This window comes from Meriones unguiculatus, chromosome 6 (genome assembly GCF_030254825.1).
Source record: "Meriones unguiculatus strain TT.TT164.6M chromosome 6, Bangor_MerUng_6.1, whole genome shotgun sequence".
Classification (NCBI taxonomy): Eukaryota; Metazoa; Chordata; class Mammalia; order Rodentia; family Muridae; genus Meriones; species Meriones unguiculatus.
In genome coordinates, this window is record NC_083354.1 from 87,393,923 (window position 1) to 87,417,709 (window position 23,787).

Here is a 23,787-nt window from a genome sequence, read left to right on the forward strand (position 1 = left end):
GGATTACGCCTTTTGAGCAGGAAGACTTCAGAGCGGAAGCTGTGCCTCAGTAGTTACCATACCAGCAGACGTTTTGAAGGCGATTTTAGGTTATCTGACTCACGGGTTGTCTGCCAGGTGTAGTGAGCGAAAAACTGTTTCTTTTCCTTTTTGAACTGATCCTCCTTCTACCCACAGTAAACCCAGCACTCCGAATCTGAGTGTGATAGTTATCACTGTGGAGCTCACTAAACGATGAACCATCCCCCTCTTTCTGCTGTTGAATTTTAGTCTGAATATACAATTGTGTGTGTATGTATACATGTATATATTTTTGACAGTGATCCTGGGGATTGAACCTAGGGTCTCTTTTATGCTGAACCAACATTCTACCAGTTGCCTATAATCCCCAGTCCCTAAATGCAAGATAACATTTTAAAGGAAAATACTTGGTTGATATTCCCCCACTTCACACAAGACAGAAACGTGCGTTTTGGGAGCTGCGCGTCTGCGGAATGAGTGCCTAAAGTGTAATTCGAAAAGCCAATGAGTGACAGCTGCACTGCGAGAGCACCGTTAGTCCGGATAAGATCCTGCTTCTCTAAGTCCCAATTTACTCCTTTTAAAATTACTTCCTTCTTTCCACAAAATGGGTAAACGTAAAAAAAATAAAATAAAATAAAAAACAGAATAGAACAGGTTAAAAACAATTTCATGTTTTCAATCTATTGCTGGTTGCTGACATTTTCAAAAACTGGTCGTTTAAATTAACAGTGCACCTGACTCATGCGAAGGTGGTTCACTTTTAGTCTCAATGTTTGCGGAAAGGATTTACTGGGGCTTGGACCGAGTAAGCGTTTGATTGCACTGCAAGAGAAGTAGACTTCTTGTGGGATATATATATATGCATTTTTGTAAGTTTCATTTGAAGATGAGGTTACCCTGCACACATTTTCAGCCTTTGTCATTGAACACGGGGAGCTGGGTTGCCGCGAAGTCGGTATTTCTTGTTTCAAAAGCTTTCGAGTGAATGTTCATAAGTATTAAGTGTTTTTCGTTTAGATCATTGACCTGTCTGAACATCTGCCTGACTCCTACTGACACCTATGACCTTCCTGGCCCCCAGATTCGCAAACCAACGTATTAGAATGAAATGTAGTCTGATGTCACTTCGGGATGAGGGCGTGGGAGCAGAGAAGCGGGCTGCTTGACCTAGGAGGTTTCCCAGACGGTTTAGCCTCCATTTAGATGGCACAGCTGGCCTCTTAGGCAGCTCAGATGGGCATCCAGGGCTGGGCAGCCCATCCGGCTCCTTGTCAGTCGGCTCCAGGTCCTTCCAGGCCCCTCCAGCAATTTCACCTACTCGGTTCCCGGCCTGGTCAGCTGTCTTGCTGGCTTCTCACTCATTCTGAGGTCCGTGGCTCTTTCCCCTCCCACAAACCTCCTGTTTAGAAAGCAGCTCACAAGATCCAGCAAGAGAACTTGGCCAGTCCCCAAAGAGGACAGTGCAGATAATCGATTGAATGGAGATATCATTGCTCTTTCCCCTTCTCAGCAGCCTAGACAGCCCCCTACGTTTTCTTGAGTTTGAAGACAGAAGGGACGATGTTCTCATTGGGAAACGCATTAAGTCCAATAATTCTCCCAAGCAGTCATCCCCAGCAGGGCGCAGAAGGCAGTTTGATAGTCAGGCTGGGGTTGGAGAAAGGGGGATGGGAGCGAAGAAGGGATTAGAGTCCGTTAGAACGTAACGTTCTCGTGTCTGGAAACGGAAGCGAAGGCTGACTCCAACCATCTGCCGCCTCCGCGCCCGCGGCGGCAGGCGGGGAGCGCGCTGGGCCGGCGGAGGCTGGGGCCCGCCACGGCCCGCGGCAAAGTTTGGCGCTGCGGCGCGCGCCGCTGGGGAGGAGGGCGGGCCCGGGAGAGCATCCCTCCAGCCCGGGCCGGGGAGGCGCGCCCCGGCTCCGGCCTAAGGCGAGGCGGGCGGCAGGAGGCTCCCGCCCTGGAGGCCGCCCCGCGGGCTTTTTAAAGGGATCCCCCGAGGACCACGCTCCGGGATCCGCGGTTGGAGCGGGAGACTCGGGGCCGGGAGGAAGTGCGGTGGGCTCGGGGGATGGGACGCGGCGGGGAGGCAGGGGGATGAGACTCCAGTAGCTTGGGGAGCCGCGCTTAGCCCTGGAGGGGGGAGGCCAGGCTCCGGGAACAGCGCGCTCACCGGAGGATGGAGTGGACACTGCAGCGCCCCGCCCCGGGGAGCGTCAGGACCCGGGAGCAGGCGCTCTGGGTGAGTGCCACCTTTCACTTTCTTGGCCCTAACCCCCCCCCCCCAAAGGGGCTTCCCGAGGAAGGCGCCGTTTGTAATGCCCAACTGGGACCAAGAAACGACGTGAGGTTCTACAGCCTAGTTTCAGATTCGAACTGTCTGAAATCGATATCCTGGAGGTGCCCAGGTTGCTTCAGAAGGAGTGAGCGGGGGTGGCCTGGCAAGTTCGGGATTCAGAAAGACTGCACACTCCCCGTTACGGTTTTCCTAAAGGGTTTTCTCCCCTCTTACGCCAATCTGTTTCCAAAGCAGAAGGTCGTGCGGGCGCTCGCCAGCGACCTGAAGCAGCAGCGGAGTGAAGGTTCCCCCAAGGTGAGTGTTCGGGACTTGCCCTTCCCTCTTCGTTCTGATCGTGAGCAGCCTAATTCTGGCCAAGGGAAGCATTTGCAGGGGTGGTCTGAAAACAGGATTAAAAGCATGGGTGTGTCAGGCAGGCAGTGCATCGCTAGCTGGCTGTTAGGACTGTCAACAGTTGCTAGCTGCACTCCCCTCTGCTACACTCAGAAGCTTGCCGAGACGGGGAGAGACGTGCTTACCCGATCTTATCCTATGGATAAGTATGTGCACTCACAACAGCCGCCAAAAAACTCTACTGTACTAAAAGCTACTAGAATACTACATTGATATTGTGTTTCTGCCCTGGAAAAGCCCCGATCCCGGCCTGTTTTTACTCTCTAATGTGTACTTCCCTGCACGAGTATCTGGGCGCCAAGTGTGTGCGTGGTGCCCGAGGAGTCCAGGAGAGGGCTTCCAATCTTCTGAGGCTGCAGTTTCAGAGGGTTGTGGGCTGCCCCGTGGGTGCCGAGAACCCAACCCGGGTGCTCTGAAGAGCAGCCAGTGCTTGGAACCGCTGAACTTTGTCTTTCGCCCATGAGCTTTCTTTAACAGACGAAAAAACTAAAGGCTCAGGAGATTCCCAGCTCTCTTATCATTCACCACGCCTCTCTCTATGTCAAGCAGCTCATTCTTTTAAACTTAGATTCTTATTCAAATTTCACCATTTGAACATTTTTTTTCCAGAAAATTTATACATTCTTTTTTACATTCAAACAGTGGCATTCAAAATTGAATATAAAGCTAAACTTTAAAAATGCAGTGACTAATGTCACCTATAATGGGAGGGAAATGACACTTAAAAGCCCTTATATTCTTTAAACATTGTAATACTGATTTACCATTACCATTAAACATTTAATACTGATATACCATGCATGCTTCTTCAGTTATGATCCCTGCCCAAATTATTTTTTTATCTTCTAGATATTTTACTGCCTAATTCAATTGAACTTCTGTTAATTCATTTTTACTATGATAATGTCTTTATTTAAACTTTAAATTTGGCAAACCTAAGTATGAGAATTCAGAGTTCTTAGCCAGGCACTTAATCCCAGCACTCAGGAGGCAGAGGCAGAGGCAGATGGATCTCTGAGTTCGAGGCCAGTCTGGTCTACAGAGCCAGTTTCAGGGCAGTCAGGACTACACAGAAAAACCCTCTCTCAAAACAACTGACCAACCAGCCACCCACCCTCCCCCAAAAGAATTAAAAATTCTTATCTTTTCCCCCATGTGTATAGCTCAGAAATACAATCTTTATTTCCTATAGTTTAGGAGAACTGAAACAAGGTTTCCTTATAAATTCTCTTCAGTGTAACTATTAAGATGGAGTTCTGGGTTGGCAGGAAGGTTCAGCTGGGGAAGGCACTCGCTGCTCCTCCTATCCACCAGAGTTTGATCCCCAGAATTCACTTGGTGGAAGGAGAGAACTGATTCCCGAAAGTTATCCCTTGCTCTCTGCATCCATGCCACCCCATTCAAGCAGTTCTGCGGCTGTGTTTAATGTTACCAACGTAGCCTCGGTGACGTCACGGGCTGTGGAAATGAGCACTGGCCGGAATCAGGCAGGCAGTGTATTGTTTGCTGGCTGCATTGGGTCAGATCAGCAGCCACAGCTACTCTGCCACTTGCTTCTGGATCAATTCTTCTCGCTAATGACGTGCCCTGCTTATCTGTGTGTGATAGGTTGGCAGTGTATTGTTAGCTGGTTGTGACTAAGAATGGCACCAGCTAACATGCAACTGCTATCCTATTGCACATTCAATCGACACAGAACGCTATTAATTTATAATTCATGTGTGTGCTTTGCCATGAGGAAGGGCACTATTTATGATAACAGTTACTGTTGTTCTTGGGTGACTCAGTTATGGTGGACAGATTTTATAGTACTGAACATTTAAAATAATATTCTTGGAGTCCTGGCTTGACATTATTAAAAAAGTTATGTTTTAAACATAAGACTTAGAACATAATGGAAAGCCTCATGTGTTTGCCCAAGTTTTCGACTAAATTTTTGATATTCTTTTGAGGCCTTCAGTTTCATAACACAGCAGTAGAGTAGGTTTCTATGGCCTTGTGTACACAAATGGAGGATCTGGGCTAATGTTCAAAATGAGCCATGGGCTAAACATTTTCACTTGGGATATTTTGGGTATGGGGGGTGGGGTGGGCTGAATTGTTTGGGAGACTTAACTCAGTTCTCTTGTTTTGTGCAAAACACTGTGTATTAGTTTATAATAATTGAAAGAACATGATATCTAGTTTATGAAGAGAGAAGAACTGACCATAGATATTATTTAAAATACTTCCTCATTCTGTGGGAGGCCAATTGATTCATGGACCAGAGTCAGAGGGTCATACGGTGACCTCAGGAGTATATTTGCAGCAAATCACTAGCATCACTTTGGTAGACTGGCCTATTAGTGACATCTTATATAAGATAAAAGAGATCACAGTCTCTTACTTAGTGCGCTAAAGTTTGCAGATGAAATAATTTTGTGTTTACTGTTTTATTTAAATATATTTCTTGGAATAGGTTAAACATATACTATTAATCGAGTTTTATCTATTTCTGTTGTTGATCAGTGGTCTATTATTAGGGTCTTTGTATCTGAGACTAGTGTCTAAGCAAGTATTGTTTTCATTCCTAAAAATAAAGAATTTTTATTTATCCCTTCAGAATTTCACACATGTATATCTTGATCATATTCACCCCAAACCTTCCTTCCCACTCCCCTGGACTCTTCCCTACTACCTCCCCTTCTACCGCTATGGCTCCTTTTTAAAAAATAGCGCATTGAGTCCACTTAGAGCTGTCTGCCTCCAGGCGAGTGTGGGCCTACCCACCTGAGCACTAGCCATCTACTAGCCTGCTCCTCCCATTGTTGGCCACTAGCTCCTCAGCTGGGTGGAGCCTCCGGAGCCTCGCCCCCATCCATGCCTGACGGTTGGTTGCTTTCCTCTTGTGTATCTGTGGTGAGTTCATGAGTGTAATGACCTCACAGGTCCAGTGCTCTGTCAGTTTGTCAGCACTCTTCCTTATCCTCTGGATTACATTATATTCTGCCCCCCTTTCTCTGAGATAAATGTCCCATTGAGGAATGAGGGTTCAGCAGTCACTTATTTTTACCACTTTGGCCCTATCATGTTTTCATCTTTTTTTTTTTTAAAGTTAAATTTCATCATTTTTTTTTTCTTTAGCTAATGACCTGTCAATAAAAACAAAATCTACTAAATTTAAAAGGCTTCGCTCTCTATGTGTGTGATGTTTAAATTAAAGAACATGGCATAAAACAACATTGTATATAAACACATATATATTTTGGAGTGCTAGGGATGTAAGCTAGGGCCTTGTATAAACACACCCAAGCACATATATTTAAAGCAGTTCTTTAGTTCTGTGTTACTGAGATGATGAGAAAGGAGGGAAAGAATGGAGTGAAAGCAAAAGGAGAAAAATGAAGGTATGCCTAAGAAGGAAAAGGCCAGGTATGGCAGGCTCCATGTAATCCCTGGCACACAGGAGGTTGAGGGGTTAAGGGCGGCCTTGGCTCCATAAGGAAGCATCTGAAGTCAGTCTGGGTTTCAAAACAAAACAAAACCAAGTGCAAAGAAATAAAGAAAAAAGGTGAAATATTACTAAATGGAATGTTTCTGTGGGGTCGGAGTGAACAGGAGGGTTCTATACACAAGGGAAGTGAAGGAACCAGCAGAGGAGGAAGAGCTGGAGGTGGAGGCAGGTCATGCTGACTGCCAGTGGGAAAGCTGCTGTGTTGCCAGCTGGGGCTGGCTCCTGCCCCCTGGCCACCCCATGCAGCTTCCCGATTCCTTGCTCCTAGCAGCTCTTTATCCCTCTCAAGGATAACACCCTAGCAGTGTCTGGGAGGAAGAAATTCATTTGTAGGCAAAACAATAGAATTTCACTGCAAGTCAGTCTGAGGACTAACCATGGACAGGGTGTCCCTTTACCAATTCTATCCAGACAGGTCATTTTTCTTTCAAAGAAACAGTTGTAGCATATTTTGTTCAAGGGTTACTTAGCATTTCAGCTCAGGTAAATCAGACTTTTTTTTTTTTTTTTTAATCTCCTTTCTTTTTTGGTGTCTTTCTCTGTGTAGCCTTGTCCTGGAACTCACTCCCGAGACTAGGGTGGTCTTGAACTCACAGAGATCCACCTGCCTCTGCCTGACAAGTTCTGGGATTAAAGCTGTGCACCACCACCGCCTGGCTTTATAAGTAAACACGGTTAATATTTGAAAAGAAAACAGAGGATATAGTTTTTGGTTTCCTTCCTGGGTTCTCTCTCCTTCTTCTCTTCCCCTTTCCTCCCTCCCTTCTGCCTTCCCTCTTTCCCCTCTCCCCCCCTTATGCCTGCCCTACCCTTTTCCTTTCCTCCCTTTATTCTTATTTCTTTTCACTGGCTTTTTTTTTTTCCCCTACTTGATGTTAACTGTAGACAATGCTGTTAGACTTCACTGTGATTTGGCACTTTTCATCATCTGGAAACTGCATACATGTCCATATTTGCATGTACCCTGTCAAAAAACTATTGACAACAAGAAAAAGGGCCTATTTGGTACATTTCACATGCAGACTTTTTCTTGGGAAGCCTTATGACATTGTTATAAATTCTATTTCTAAGGATTTTAGTTTGCTAAGTTTACTTTGCAGATTTGACATCTGCAAGTCAGGACTCCTCTTCCAGGGAGCCTGTCGTTAAACAGGTACCAGACACCAACTATATAGTAAAACTATTCCTATAAAAATAATACATATAAAAATACACATATATAACATGTACCTACACATGTATACACGAGTACATGTATATACGCGTATATACATGCTATAGATGCACTATAAGTGTTCTGATTAAGAGGTTCAGCTTTCATGGCAAATTCATATTTCAGTCCCAATGTTTTCTGCTTTTGCGCCTGCCATGAATAGACGAGGAAGGATTTGTATGGAGTATTCCTTTCTCCCCTCCAAACGAAACTGAAACTTTAGTTGATGAATTAGTTAACCCAGCGAAGGTACCTGCAACCGCATCCCTCTGCTTCGCACTGAAGATGACCGCTAACTACCCTTCTACACAATGCCCACATCCTGCCGCGGTGGTCTGCGTTTGGAAGGCAGTGCTCGGGTTAAGGGAGGAGTGTGACCCCCGAGTCCTGAGTGGCCGCGCCCTAGCAATCGGCTCTTCTCCATTTTCAGGACCTGGCAACCGAGTGTTAGGGGTCTCCGAATGGACCTTGAGTTTCTGTCAAGGCCATTCATAGGATACGCTTTGAGAGCCTCAGCGGCCTGTCCTGTCTTCCAGGGTGCGAGGGCTATTGTTGAGGTTATGAGTTGTTGAAGTTGCGGGTTGGTTAAAGCACCCAGGCCTGGGGACGCTCTTTATCTGGCCTTGGAGAGAAGTGGCGGCTTGAGGACATCGGAATTGCAAGGAACAGCACAGCCAAGGTCACTCTGTTCAGCTTTGTAATCATCTACCCACAATGCTGCTGGCCCACAGTTCCGCTCACGTGCCTGGTGTGAGCATGCGCAGACCCGCTGGCAGTGCTTTTAGTGCTCCGGGAAGTCTTGAATCAGAAAATAGGGCAAAAGTGCTTGGGGAGCAACACTTGGAGGGGCGGGTCCTGCTTGAAATTGTACTTGAACGCTAAGAATGTGGGTTGTTAATCGGCTGTTGGGTAAAATTATGGAAGTCTGGTAGACTTCAATGGCTTTTGTTTCACTGACAACAATCTGGGTTAGTTGTTTGTTTCCCGGTGAGTACGCCAGTTGACAGAATCAGGAGGGCCTTTTTGTTCCCTTGGACTTCCACTTTACAGGTAAGGGGACTGACGTGCCAGAAGTCATGGGGCTGGTGAGGCGTCCCCCAGGTTGACTGGCACACGAATCTGGCAGCCCCAAGGCTGTCCCTTATAGACTTGCCAGCTGTAGTGGGCACTGCGCTTCCACGTGGGCCAGAGCGCTCCCTAAACACATGGGTAGCCGTGTGCTTGCAAAGACACCGCGAAGCAGGAGGTGCCAGGGGGATGTTTCGGTTCTCTGAGGATGTTAGTTTAGTGTGGTGGCATTACTGAACTCAGCACACTCCACTCACTAACCCACCTCAAAGACACCGTCACTTGTCTTCATTGGTTCCAGCCAGAGTCAATCACAGGCTGCTTACACTGGCTCGTCCTCCTTTGGCTGTGTTCCCCCACACAAATATCCGCCCCATCTGCCATGCAGTTCTCCTATGGGATAGTAATTAGCCTTCACCAATTGGGTAGGTTACTTTGTTAGCTACAAGACTGACAGCACATAATGATCATGGCTTGGGGAAAAAAGCTGCAAATATCTCTGCAAAAAGGCACAGGTGTTAGAATTGGAGGACTAACATGATTGCAATGACCTGTAAGAAATCAAGTGAGATGATCATAACTCATGTCCTTTTCCTATGCTTGGCAGTTTTTACTCAAAATTAAAATGCTAATATGCTACTTGTGTAATTTAAATTGATCCTAGAAGAATCACATGAAGGGGCTGAAATGATGTTTTCAAATCATTTAGAAGTGACAATTTGGCCAGATTCAATAAAACACTAAAATCTATAGTAAAGAAGCACCAAATAAAAATCTGTATGTAAAACAAATACATCCAATGATTTGAAAGTCTGCACTTTACCAGGTATGGTGGGGCACACCTTTAATCCCAGCGCTCAGGAGGCAGAGGGAGGTGGATCTCTTGAGTTCCAGGACAGCCAGGGCTACAACAGAGAAACCCTGTCTCAAAAAATAAAACAAAAAACCAAAAGCAAACAATAACAACAAAACAAAATTAAAAAACAAAATAAAAAACACAAAAAAGCCTGAAAAAAAAATGCACTTTGTTTTGCAACATTCATTTTATATTTTATTACATCTGTGTAGCCACTTACATTTAGTTACTCCAAAAATATCACCCACCCAGTGTTCTTGATCCCACATTGTGACTTTGGGCATTGGTTTTCCCATAAGGTTAACCCTAGAGAAAGTTAAGTTGGACAACAGGATACTGAAGTGTCTTGTTGACTGAGCAGTCTAGATTTTTCCTTCTGGTCAGATGAAGTAATATACTTATGATTCTTTGCTAAAACCCTCTCTTCTTTCTTCCCTCTTTGGGTAACATTTCTATCTTGAGGACAGCCATTACAACTGAGTAGTAAAAGGAATGGCCTTAAAAATCTTTATTACCATATTGGTCAGAATCTAAAAGGAGGCTGAGTCCTCCAGGGTCATTCCCCTGTCCTACTGTACCGAACCTACTCCGCAGTGTCCTCATAGATCCTCTTTCTTTTTGAGAATGATTTGCCCAATCATTTTTGATATATGAGGTCTGATGGCTTCAAGGGGTTCTTCTGGCCTCCAGAACTTCACAACTTGTCCCTCAGGGTTGACCAGATACTTCCAAAAGTTCCACATTGGCTCCTTCTTGGAAGAATCTAAAACATTCAGAATATATTTCCATGAGCATGATTTTATTCTTTGTTGAGATTTTCAGTTTTATTAATATCTGCATAAATTACTATTAAAATCACGTTATAGGACTGTTATTAAGAACAAAATAAAAGACCTCCACAAAAGCAGGGAGCAAGGCTGCTGTAACCAGACTTCAATATACTTGATTTCATAGGTGGCTGCCCTGACCTAGAGTCAGATCATGAGACAAAGCTCCATATTGTAGATTTGTGGATCTAAACACATTTTCTTTTTTTTTTTTTTGTTTGCTATGTAGTCTAAACTGCATGACCCTTCTGACTTGAACCCCATGACCTTTCTGACTCAGTCTCTTGGATGCTAGGACTAAAGGGTGAGGGGTACTAGGTCCAGCAAGACCTGACAACTTTAACATTTAGTTCTTAATGTTTGCGTAGCCCAGGCTGGCCTTAAGTTCACTATGTGGCGTAGGCTAACTCTGAACTCAATATGTAGCCAAAGCTACCTTGAACTCTTGATCCTCCAATTTCCACCTTCCCAGTACTGGGATTACAGGTGTTTGCCACCATATCAGTCTGTTCTCAACATTTTAAATATAAAATATTCTTGGTAATAGAAATGTATGAATTGAGTTTTAATGTCTCAAATATTATGTATTGTATAGCTGAAAATGGCAAGGGGGTTGAAAAGACCACTTAATTTGCTTAATTTATATAACAAGTGCGGATATTTTCATTTTTATATAATAATCCAGATCTGTGTCCCTAATACTGATGACTATGAGAACAAGATAGAGTAACTAGGGGCCAGAGAGATAGCTCACTGTGTAAGAGTGTGTACCGCTCTTGCAGAGGACCTGGTTTCATCCCCAGCATCCACAGGGTGGCTCACAACCATCTGTGACTGCAGTTTCAGGTGATCGGATGCTTTCTTCTGGCCTCCCTGTGCAAAAGGAACACATGTGCAAATACATGCACACAGGCAAAATGCTCATGTAAAAATAAAAGTATCCCTTAAAAAAGAGACAGCAACTAAAACCGGAATCATCAAGTCCTTACTTGGTGTGTAGTCAAGTGTGTTCGGGGGGGTTCAGTGTTTGTGGAAACCCCCAGAGGTGAGTATTGCTATCTTCAACGTTCTATGAAGAACGAAGGCCTGGATTCGAGACCGGGTAGCCATCGAGGCAGAGTTGATCCCTTCTTCCAAAATCTGTAGACTTTGCCTCCAGTCTAAGCTCAGTGAAACCTCACACACTGTTTGTTGCCTTTTTGGTTAAGTGAGATGAGTTGGGTTCCACAGTTTTGTTTTTTATTTTCCCTCCAATAAAAGCTTAAGTGCTGTAGTATGTAGTATGTGACAGAGTTCTTGTTCGATTCTGTTTGGATGCTTAGCTCGAGGAAGGGCTCGTGCTCCCCCTTTTCTGTGGAGCCCAGAAATAAAAGCCCCAGGGTTCCTGTTCATTGCTTTCGCGTGCTTTAAATAGATGACTGTGGCTAGCTTAATTACAGAGGAACCCTCACATGACTGACTTCTGAAAATAAGTTATTTTGCCTTGAATTTCATCCAAATCCTGGTAAAGTGACAGGTAAACCTTGAGGATAATGTCTCAGCTAAAAAGGCCATCATAAAACTAAACATAAAGATATATTCCGTTAATGATGATCTGCCACACATAGTCATAGGCTCATTGGATGGCGGGCTGGTTGGAACCCTTAGGGAAAGCTGCTGTGGCCACCCTTCATATAGAGCCTTCAACAACGATGGTTATAGGAAGAAACATATCAGAGTAGAATCCTTTACCATCTAAGAAGTCAAAACGTCAATTTCAGGGATGTATAACTTCTAGAAAGTTGCAAAGGGTGAGGTTCTGGATCTTTGACAGTTTTATCCTAATTTCCCAGTAAAATATTCTAAATGGAATAGGAACTATGGTCCTGATACACCTATATATCTTTCTCCATATCACTTACATATAATGTATGAAACGAGAAGAAATGAACAACATTGAGGCAGAGTGGATATTTACCAACAAGAAATCTAAACGCAGGTTCTGCTTCCGGCCCTAAAATCTTAATCTTGTGGAAGATGGGGAATGTGACTCCGTAGTTTTTTCTTGCAAAATATTCTACCTCCTTGCTGGACCTGGGTTCGGATTCTCCAAACTGATTGCATGGAAAGGCCAGGACGTTGAAGTGATAGGGCCCAAACTCCTTTTGCAGTTCCTTGAGGGTCAAGTAACTGTTGTCCGTGAATCGGCAGTCACTAGCCACGTTTACAACTAGGGAAGCCTCCCGGAAAAAGAAAAAAAAACCCACCGGAAAGAGAAGCAAAAGATTAAAAAAAATCCTTCAAGCAGTTAAACCCCAAACCATTTCGGAGGGTACAACCTCTGATAGATTCCGTATTTTTAGATCCAACTTTATTGAAAACCATAACCCAGATAAATGGGTGATGAACTCTGACAGAGTTCTAGTTAGATTATTTAACTAACACGATTAGCGGGTCTCAGCATAGGCACTCAGCATCTCCAGAAAACAGCACCAGTTCCGCACAAAAGAGAAGGCAGCTTTCGAGAAAAACAGTCGTTTTATGGATTGAGAAGTTAAAAGCTCTAAGAACTCTGATAACATGTAACGAGATTACTTCGAAAACTACCTTCCAACTTAACGGCTGTAGCGAACCCTACTCTACTGTGAGAGTAAGTATCAAGGCCGAGGACCAGCAGAAATAAAAACCCCAAGACTTACTTTGCCTTTGAACTTTTCCAGAGACACCATCCTTCCTTTGGCATCCTTCACTTCAAAGGAATAGAAGCTGTTGATTCTCGGCTTCAGGAATTTGAACTGCAGGAGAAAAAGCACCACGGTGCACAGAATCATAGACAGCAAAACTGCAAATATCTTTGCTTTGGGCCCGGAACATTTCAGTGGGTACGCGGCGAGAGGCTCCATCTTGGGTGATTCCAGCAGTCTCAGCAAGCTGGAATTCAAGGAGGGGCCGAAACTTGAAACCCGCCGAGTTTGAGGAGAACCGGAAGGGCTTGCAGTCGCTCTGGCTGCTAACTAACAGGAGGGCCCTTCCCAGAAGAACCAAATGAAGCCAGAAACGTGACAGAATTTCAACGTATTTGTAATGTGGCTGCAACGTAACGTTTTTTCATTTTGGCTAGAAAAATTGGTATTGTTTTAGCGGATGCTTAACAGGTCCCTGGGCTAAGAAAACGTTTCACCAGCAGGTGGTGCTCTTGTTTTTTGGAAATGAGGGTTTATCAGCCCTGCTGGGCATCCCGTGCTCACTGAGCAACAGATGGGGTGTTGGGGACTGAGTAACACCCAGGGATAGTTTGGAGGGTCGATTAATGTGGTCTGTTAATATGACGTGGCACCACAAAGAACTCGAAATTCTATGTATTGACTGTACTATATGGATACGAAGAATGTGTAAAAGAGCAACGAACATCTGAAGAGGCCATTCTGCTTACTCTGACTTCATCTAGTGAAGGCAACCAGAGGCTAGGAGAATACAGCAAAAAATAGAAGGCCATAAAGGTGTAATCCTCCTTTTTTTATCAGAAACTAGAACAGCTTTCTTTTTCATAGTTTTATCACTACCTCTGGCAAGATACTTTACAACATAACCAAACACAGTCACAACACACCCGCACAGACATACACTCACACACACAGGTACACATACATATGCACACACACATAAGCACATACACACATACATACACCCATCTACACACTCACACATGCATATCTCCATACATACATACATACATACACTCTCCACGAACCTTCCCCCACATACACACATAAACCCCACATACATTTGCACATATGCAAACACATGCTACACACATACACCACTGAGAAGTTACATGAAAAAATTCTTTGAACTACTCTTTAATCCTGCCCATTGCACTTTTGAGCTGGTACAGTTCTGGCCTATGAAAATGATTTTGCGACTCACCAATGCATTCCAACTTATAGATGGAAAAATTCTGGGCTATAGCCTTTTTGCAGGTAAATAGCAGAATTCGACCATAAACTCAAAACAAAACTGCAAACCCACATCTATGCGGAGCCACTCACCAACAGCTGTATCTTTCATCTTCACTTTTCTCTTTGGATATAGCGTATTAAATGACCTTTGCTCTGAAGTTATTAGGGATGGAAACTGGAGGCAGTAACGATTGCGGATTGCTCAGTGGCCTTAGGATCTGCCCTGGTTACCACACAGGAAATTCTCAACTAAGACATCATCCACTTGGTGCCACTGTGTGTCTCCAGGAAGTCAAGAGTGAGCTGAGACAGCTGGCTTTTCTTCCCTCCTGGTGCTTTAGTTTCTGGGCTGTGTGTGTTCAGGGGTACTTGAGAAGAGCCTGTAGTTTAGGCCTAACCTTAGGTAAAACCAGCAAGAGAAACCACTCGACTCCTCCCCCACTGCTGGATAGGAAGAGATGGAGCAGAGCTGGGTGTGGTGGTGCCTGCTGGTAATCCCAACACTACAGCAGCTGAGGTGGGAGGATCATGGATTACAGAGAGTGCCTGCCTCAAAAGAAAACCAAAAATTGAAAGCCAACCAACCGACCATTCCATCACCACTGCCACCACCACCAAAACTCAAACAAACAAGAATGGACACAATAGAAAAAAAGATCATGTAGAAAATATTCCCTTCTAAACATATTTTCAGTAAAGAACAAAAGTGACCAGAAACTCGGCAGTTCCTAGTGTGATAGTTTTACTCTGCTGTAGTCTAGTTGGGTTGTTCAAAGGCCTTGCCTGTCATCATGTTCCAGCATTCCTTTGTCACTCACTCTGGTCTTACTCTCTGGGTGGGATCCTGGGACCTGTTACCTGACCTTCACTAGCCCATCCAAGCTCTCCTGACTTAGGATTTTCATTTTTATAGTGTCTCCTCATGATGCACACGCTCCAGAGCCTTTACACTGGAATCTTTTCTGGTTCCAGGAAGGGTGTGTGGCACATCTCTACGAACACACTTGATACTTTATCTGAGTCATCAGGCAATCCACCTAGATGTCTGGGGAACTTGGGCTTTAAAAAGTTAACCCACAGATGAAATGCTGATATTTGAAAATTCGAACCATGGGATTCATCCCTTTGAGCTAGGAAACAAGAGCGGCCACCTCCACGAGGGGTGTTGGTGTACCACTCCTCAGACAGGGTCTTTTTATATAGGGTGGTGATATCTTGAAGATAATTGGTAGAGATTCACCGAGTGCTCCTGAGTGGAATGGGTTTGAGAAGGCTGTGCAGGCACTCACTGTATAAGCCAGCATACCAGAGAACTCAGCAACCGTTCAGGTCTGAGGCACGTGTCGGTCTGATCTGAAAATTTACATAGATGAACACTTTAAAATTTTTTATTTAGTTAATGTTACCATCTATCATCTATGTATATATGTATGTTTGTGTATGTGTGCCTGAGCATCATTGCATACGTGTAGAGGTCAGAGGACAACTTGTAGGAGTTGGCTCTCCTCCTATCATGTGGATCCCTGGGAGTTGAACTCAGGTTGTCAGATTTGGTGGCAAGCCATCTTGCTGACCCTGGCTTTTTTTTTTTTTTTTTTTTTTAATGGGAACTTGCCATGATGTCCAGACCAGCTTTGAGACTGAGGGCTCCTCTGGTTCTCCTAACTCAGCCTCCCACAGAGCGGGGGCTGCAGGTGGCAAGTTCATATTTCTTATCAAGGATGAACTTAGAGTATGGGTGTTAATTTAATGGTCTTTAAGGTTTATGCAGGTCAGACACTGAAAGTGTGTCACACACATTCCTGGGCAGACCCACTAATAAAATATTCACAACAGTTCGGCAGAATCTTGCCCTGGTCAGTGTGGGATGAACACAGATCTGGCAGGCTTTCCCCTTGAACGATCTAATATCGTCTCTCAGCTCTGGGGATTCGTCACTGTTGCGTGTGTGTTCTGCCTGTCCTAGACTATTCTCAGACAGCACGTTTCACGCTCTTGGCAGAAGGATTATTGTCCAGAATACTTACCAGCATCCTTTCAACAGGTTAAGGAGGATTTTCTAAGCGGGAGGAAGGGTTACTGAGATGGCTGTCAAGGCTGGGGAAACGACCCCAAGTGATTGATGTGCTTAATTGGTCACCTCAGACTTTGCAAAGCATGTGAATAAAGTGCAAATGAAGGAGCCAGCCGTGGACAAACTGGAAATCAATTGAGGTGATACAGGGGTGCCCAGGAAATGGAAATGGAGGTCAGTAAGGAGCTTGGCGCTGAATAAGTCACTCAGGTTTTCAGCTTCATGCTACATTTTACAGAGAAAATGACTTGCTAATGAGCTTTGTTCTGCATGCCGTCCTCCCTCCCTCCCTCCCTCTCTCCCTTCCTCCCTCTCTGTCCCTGTCTCTGTCTCTCTCACATACACACACAGTCTAACACAAATAGGAAGGAGTTAACCCAGCTAAGATCAAAGAGCTAGTGAATGTAGCAAGAATAGCGTTTAGCATCATAACTAGTAAGCTTCCGTACTTATAGAGTAACAAGTGATGTAATACATAAATACATTGTATAGTGTTTAACATGTTATACATGTCAATCATGTGATGAAAAATCCAAAGTATTTTTTTTTAAAGATTTCCTTATCAATAGAATATTGACAGTTTCAGTTTGGTTTTATTTCCCACCATATATATTAAGGCATTGGGAGTACTATAATCTTTTATCCTTTGAAAAATTGGTGTGTGTTCATGTTGTATGTTTCTGTACACTTGTGTCATGGTGCGGCACATATGGAGCTCAGAGGACAACTTTGTAGAGTCGTTTTTTTTTTCCTTCCACCTTTATGTGGGTTCTGGGGATTGAATTCAGGTCCCCAGGCTTACACAGCAAGTATTCACCCACTGTGTCATCTAACCCAGCCCAGATTTTGGTGTTTATATCTGTTCTGAAATAGTCCTGAGACTCTGATTTTGAAGTGTCCTGTGGTGAGGATGCCGCTTCAGTGTGTGCTGCTGGCTGTGTGGCCAGGCTGTGGTAGGGGGAGGTGGGGCATGCCCCACAGCCACGGGACCAGCTTTGTTATTTCTGTCTTTGCTGTGAGATTTTCTTTCTCGCTTTCCTTCTTCCTTCCTTTGCTTTCATTCTTTCTTTTAAAATTGCGTTCATTTATTCACTCATTTCCTTGTGTGTGCGTATGTGTCATGGCACACTTGTGGAGACTGGAGGACAACTTAGGACTCAGCCCTCTCCTTCTACCCTGTGGGTCCTGGCAATTGACCTCAACTTGCCAGGTGAGGGAGTCAGCGCTCTACCTGCTGAGCCATCCTATCAATCTGTCATGAGATTCTTAACAAAACTCCATCACCAACATGCCCTTCCTGGATCTTTCGGGCTTTTCCCCGCCCACCGAATATTTGTGTGTCAGATCATTTATCTCCAGGCCTGTTTGTCTCTGTTTTCTTGGTTGCTTCATTCTGCGACTTCCTGACCTTATTTTTAACCTTTCTCGGTTCCTTTTTATTTATCTCAGGCTCCGGATTCCTCTCTGTATAATGTCACCACGACGTGGCCACTCAAGGTGGACAAGCTGAGCTGATGGGCTTCATCCCTTTCCCTCCTTTGTCTTATTTTTCTTATCTTCCTCTTCCTCTCTATTAATAAATACTTGAGTCACTTAAAACTATGCGACAGGCATTTCCTTAGCAGGAGATAGGTCCTAAAACAAAAGCTCAAAAACATCAAAGATGAAATGGCTGAGTCCGCAGCCAGGGCTGTCTATGTGCCACCTCTGTGTTTTCTGTATTTGCATATCATTTGTTATGACCTTCACGTTTTAATGTAAATATATTCATTTACTTTAATTGAATTAATTTTTGCATGGGCAAAATCTAAATTAATGCTGAAGGGCTAAAGCGTTCGTTAGAACATTGCATTGAAATGCCTAACTCTATTCCCAACGGAAGGGCTGGCTGAGACCTGTACCTTTGGTTCATGAGTCTCTCGTGGGAAGATCATTGCTTTCGAGAAGAATCTGCCTTTTCCTTTCATTGGCCCAGGTGTTGGCATGGGGACTTTGTTTTTCACTTGCATTTCTTTAACTATTTGGAGGCAGCTCCTTCTGTGTCTCCTTTCTCCTGGACCAGCACTCTGGCTTCCCTTGCTGCATGCTGGGTGCTGCTCCATCTCAGCCTCTATCCATGTGGACCCAATGGACTTGGCTTTTCAATCCTGGTGTATACACGTCTTCTCTCCCCCCTTTTTCTTCCTTCTTCTCTTCTTCCTCAGCCCATATTTTTTTATTTTGAAATATTAAAACATGCCAAAAGTATATATAATGGATCTACATCTTAATAAAAACAATTAGGGGAAAAATTCTGGCCAAGTGCTGCAAAGCCTTCCTTGTAATTTCAGGTTTGGGGAGACAAAGGCAGGAGGACCTGGAGTCTGGAGTTCAAGACTGGCCTAGACTTTCTAGTGAGAACTTAATTCCCTTTATTCCCCCAAAGCAAATAGTCTACGCACCATGTCCAACCTGAAGCCCAGTGTAACCCTGAAGGTGTCTCACACAAAGTTCTAAGCTTATTTAAACACTATGTGATTGATTTTTTTTTGCCACTCCCCTCCCCCAATGATCAAGAATGAACATTGTAGATGACAATGCTCTGTCACAATGTCGAAAGATTGGGCACACCTGCCAGGTCAAGAAATGGACTATCTTACCCCCAGCCCTGGGTTTGTGACACCTTCCCCTTCTGCCTGTGTCCTGTTAGAGCTGCTGTGTACATCCTGCTACATGATTTGTTTCTCCTGTTCCATGTACTTGACTTAAATAAGTTATACTATTTCCTATTTTTCTTACTATCTTATAAGCCTTGTGCTGTTCTTCATATGGAGCTGCAGTTCATGTTTATTTTACAGTATTGAATTTTATAAATATACCAGAGTACCCATTCTCCTGTTGACCAGCTCCCTTCCCAAAGCACAATTCTGAGTCTGGACATCAATCTTCAGTTGAGTGCTGACTGCTACAGAGACAGAGATCTTGCTTTCTCAGTCTAGACACTATTTCTCTCTTTAAGAAAATCTTTTAGCCAGGCATGGTGGTGAGTACCTTTAAACCCAGAACCCAGAAGACAAAGAGACAGGTGGATCTCCATGAACTCCAGCCCAGCTTGGTCTACAAAGTGAGGTCCAGGACACCCAGAGCCCTGTTCCTACAAACAAACAAAAAACAAACAAAAAAGTATAATTGTCTGCGTCTTTATACACACACACACACACACACATATGTTTATTTATATATGTAGTATATATACTTCAAGGTGCTCTTGAAGGGCAGAAGGGGCAGCAGATCCTTTGGAGTTAAAAATTACAGGGGGTTGTGAAGCCTCCAGTGTGGGTGCTGGGAACTGAACTCTGGTCATCTGCAAGAGTAGAACTCTGTCTACACTGATGGGACCTAAGACTGCACCAATTAAAAAAAAATTGCATTGCTTTCAGCCACAGTAGCTATCTTCCAGTAGTTAGCCAAAATGAGAAATGGAGGGGCACTTGCTTTATGGTCCCTAGGTCTTTTAGGAAACACACAGTTGTTTCTTTGGTCCCATACATGCAAAGCTACAAGAAGGGTGATACTGCAGGTATCAAGGGAGTGGTGCTGTTCAAAAAGGAATGCCCTGTAAGTAGCACCAGCCCGCACCACCCAGAGAGGCACACTTTGTGAGGACTGACGGGAAGGAGGATGAGCAGCTGGATTCCATTGCATACAAGTTCAAGGCCTGATGTACAAAAGAGAAATGTGGTACCCAGATTGTAAAGTGGTTTTAAGTTGAAATATGGTTTCTTCTCCTTGAAAGAAAACGTTAAAGAGGGAAAAAAAAGTAATTACACCAGACTGTAAACCGACCTGATGCTTTTGCATAGTGGCACCTCTGCCCTGTGCAGGGCACAGCTCTTATGGAGCTGGAGCAACCCTGCCGTGCTTTGAGCTCTGACATGTCTTGTCCCTGTGCTTTAAGCACCTGCCTTGTCTTTGACCTTTCTGTGTAGCTCTAGCCCTCACTAAGTACATTCCTGGAAACCCAGCTTTGGTCTTCCATCTTACCACCCCAGGGCAGGGCACTTGGTCTTGTTATTGAGGAAGTATGAAAGAATATTTGTCTTGGAGGAGAATTTTCTTAGGTGTTTTAATATATCACTGATCAGTCTGGACACATTATCAGTATTATTGGGTGTCCTTTATTTGTCCCTGGGTACTTGTGTTTGTTTGACATGCCAGCACTGTTCCCTGTGTCATTGACATCATACTCCAGTTTATGTGAAAGGTCTTTATTTTATCTTGTCCAACTTGAAGCTTGTTCCTGACAAAGAAGAGAAAGGACAATCTTTTCATAGTCTCTGGACTCTTTCTTCAATCCTTTATGACTACAATTATTTTGCCTTGAAATGCAAAAGATATTTAGGCTCTAGAGAACCAAGGAAATTTTGAACAAGAATGACTGTCTTCCCTCCAATTTGGCAGCTCCTCCCTTTTTTGGTCTCCAGGTGTCTTAGATGTCATGGTTGGGAGTGTAAATATTGTTGGGATATGGCTTACAGATAGGGTTTGCTTAGTCCTTAAAGTTCCAAACCTCAGAGCTAGCAAGAAAGTTGGAGAGGAAGCTGCCAGTGTTCACCAAAGTGTCACATCATAAGCTTTCTTTCACACTGATGTGAGATGAAGACCAGTCAAATAGAATGACTCTCTAAACTATTTGGTATATGTGAAAACCGTGGATGGAGGCTGTGCTTATGAAATGATGTTTTGGTATTTAAAAACAATAGAAAAAAAATCCTCCAGAGTCACAAAAGTTAAATCTCATATAAGTGTTGTTCTAGATAAATAACATGCGATTTTATCGGAAGCAGCGTTTACCTTTGCTTCTTCTCGCCCACTGGAACTCACAGCTTTCACTGTTGTTCAACAGGCCTTTGAGTGTGTCACCCCCACATACTCCAACTTCAAGAGCAACTTTGTGAAGAGGCTGTCTGCAGAGATTCCTGTGGCCAGCAGCCCAATCACCACCAGATGGCAGCCCAGCCCAGCCAGGGACCTGGAAGCCTGTTCCTCTGCACAGGAGGGCTCTCCCTCCCACATCCCAGAATCTTCCAAACCTGTGCTGAAGAGAACGGCATCAGCAGACACCCTGACTCTAAGTGAGCCCAGTTTTAGGCTTTTATCTGGTTTGCTAATTTGCACATCAAGTCCAGATGTGGGTTGTACAAGCACAGGAGCTCCCACAGGCCATGTTTGGTTTAATACACATCGTGTTTCTGACCTTTCTATAGTATAGTGATTGCTATGTTCATACATATGTTGTGCTTTAAATATGGCTTGGAGAATGAATATATGTGTGTATATATATATATGTAAATATATGTACATATATATGTGTATATATATGTACATATATATGTAAGTATACATAAGATATACATGCCTGTAAGTCTCTATATATAGACTTACAGGCATGTGTATCTGAATATTCTTTTGTTTTCAAGACTCTAGAATGTTAACGACTTTGATAAGTTTCCTGGTACATGAGAGTCTGAAAAAATATATATTTATAATGATATAATCAAGTTGAAATAGAAGAAAAGATGAAAGCAGGAGAGATGAGAAGAAACAAATAGAAAATAGAGAAAGCAAGAGAGAAGTAGAAGGAAGATACTGTGATGCTCGCCCTGGGTGCTGGTGGGTAGGGTTTTCGTGCGTGGGGTGGGGGAGAGCACCCTTCCTCCCACCCAAACCCTGATATTATTAGCAGGGTCCGCGATTTACCAGTCAGAGCCTGAAATGGCTCTTTTTGGGATACGTGCTTCTCATCGGGGAATATCCTTTGTAATTTCCATTCTTCAGGAGCAAAGTTTTCCACATTTCATCCACTGTCTTTAATTCTTGTTCTACCCCTTTAATGTCCCATGCAACATGACTTGTGACTTAGCATCTTTTCACTTCTCTCTCTTTCTCTAGATAGGGTCTTGCTATATAGCCCTGGCTGGCATGGATCTCATTATGTAGGTCAGGCCTCAAACTTGCCACAGTTCTTAAGCCTTCCAAGGGCTGAGTTGACAGGCCTGAGCCGCTGTGCCCAGATCAGCATGCTTGTCAGGACTGGTGTTGGCAGTCACCCCAGCATCTTCCTGAGGCACCTTGATGGTGCTGAAGACGGCAGGAATGCAAATCTTCATAAACCAAGAAATTTCCCACGTAGTGACAAGTACCACCACCAGAATTACCTGTGGCGGGAGGAATCTGAGGACTGTAGGAAATCTTTTGTGTTCCAGTGTGATTGAGGAAGTTTGGATATTCATTGTTTTAGAGGAATTTCTTGCTAAAATTAGGGGCTTCCTGAATCTTTCCAAGTTTGAAATTAACTCACCACTTGTTTCTTAATAATAAAAATAATAACAAAACCAGTGTGTGAAAAATCGAAAATCTCACTCAACAGATTGTTAATCAAAAGGAGTTTGCATGAAAGCATTCCATCTCTCCTTTAGTTAATCCTGAGACACAACCACACACATGGATTCTAAGCACTTTGCTGGAGGTGTCTCATTTGTTTCAGAAGTGCACATTCAGAAGGCCCTTCTATCCCCTGTCTGTAGAGAGATCTCTCCGCAGAGAGATTCATTTGCAGTTATGCTCTGTGCAAAAAATTGTTATCACCTGCTTTCTGAGGTTAGAGACTGACAGCTTCTCGGCATAGCTTTCCCCCTCTTTTTTAGTATTTGTGTGTGTGTGATCACGTGCTATGGTATGTATATGGAAGTCAGAAGACAACTTTGTGGAGTTGCTTCTCTCCTTCCATCTTCATGTGGGTTTTAGGGATTGAACTCGGATTGTCAGGCTTTCATGACAAGTATCTTTATCTATGGAGCCATCTTGCTGGCTTTGAACGTAGCTTTTCTTTTGTCATTTGAGGTTCTGAGGCCTAGCCTTTTCTCCCTATTCCTTTAAAAATAGCATATTAATAAACTGTTTTAAAGGAAGGAGCCTTGAAGGACATTTCATGTTTACATCCTCTCTCCTTCCTTAAACTAGTGTCCATCTCTTACATTTTTGGTTCTGGGAACTGGAGTGCCAGGCTGTAAGAACCCAAATGTCAGTCTGTCAAGCTCATAGTTCTCCAAATGCAGAAAGGATTGTCACTTGTCCAAAGCCCAAGCTTTTCTGGAGAGCCCTTGACCCAGATGATATATATGGTAGATACTAATTTTTGATATGTATTGTAGATATTTAGTCTTTGAGGATGGCTTGACAGGCATTCATTTGAAGTAAAAAATTTGGTAAAGGACTTTTTGAATCTTGATAAGAAAATATGTTCTAGTTTCATTTCTGTTGCTTGACAAACAAACAACAAACAAACAACAAAACACTTAGGAGAGGAGGGGTTTATTTGTCTGACAATTCCAGGTCACACTCCATCAGTTTGGTAGGCAGGACCTTTAAGCATCTAGTTTTATCATGTCCAAGAGCAGAGAGGGAATAAATGTATGTCTACATGCCTACTTGATTGTTATCTTGTGCTTGGCTCCATTTCTTTACTTGCACACAGTTCAGAATCCCCTGCCTAGGGAATGGTGCTACCCACAGTGGGCTAGGCATTCCCACACCAATTAACTTAAGATGGTCTCCTACAGGCAC

General features: G+C 43.8%; 2 protein-coding genes across 3 annotated transcripts in view; one reads left to right on the forward strand and one right to left on the reverse strand.

The window, feature by feature from the left end:
* Window positions 1-9,525: 9,525 nt before the first annotated feature.
* On the reverse strand, window positions 9,526-13,272 carry Gpx8 (glutathione peroxidase 8 (putative)). Of its 2 annotated transcripts, XM_021638912.2 has the most exons (3): window positions 12,849-13,264; window positions 12,128-12,389; window positions 9,526-10,106 (listed from the first exon to the last, which is right to left on the reverse strand). In XM_021638912.2, the coding sequence occupies exons 1-3, from the start codon at window positions 13,050-13,052 to the stop codon at window positions 9,943-9,945; spliced, it is 630 nt and encodes a 209-aa protein (XP_021494587.1). In that variant the 5' UTR covers window positions 13,053-13,264; the 3' UTR covers window positions 9,526-9,942. The 2 variants fall into 2 exon arrangements, with proteins under 2 accessions (XP_021494587.1, XP_021494588.1); XM_021638913.2 differs by lacking the exon at window positions 12,128-12,389 and having other exon boundaries at window positions 12,849-13,272.
* A 5,352-nt stretch (window positions 13,273-18,624) lies between these two features.
* Window positions 18,625-23,787, forward strand: part of Cdc20b (cell division cycle 20B) — a 31,027-nt gene continuing 25,864 nt past the window's right edge. Inside the window, 2 exon segments of the mRNA XM_021638906.1 lie at window positions 18,625-18,645; window positions 21,068-21,296. Coding sequence (XP_021494581.1) covers window positions 18,625-18,645; window positions 21,068-21,296 — 250 coding nt within the window.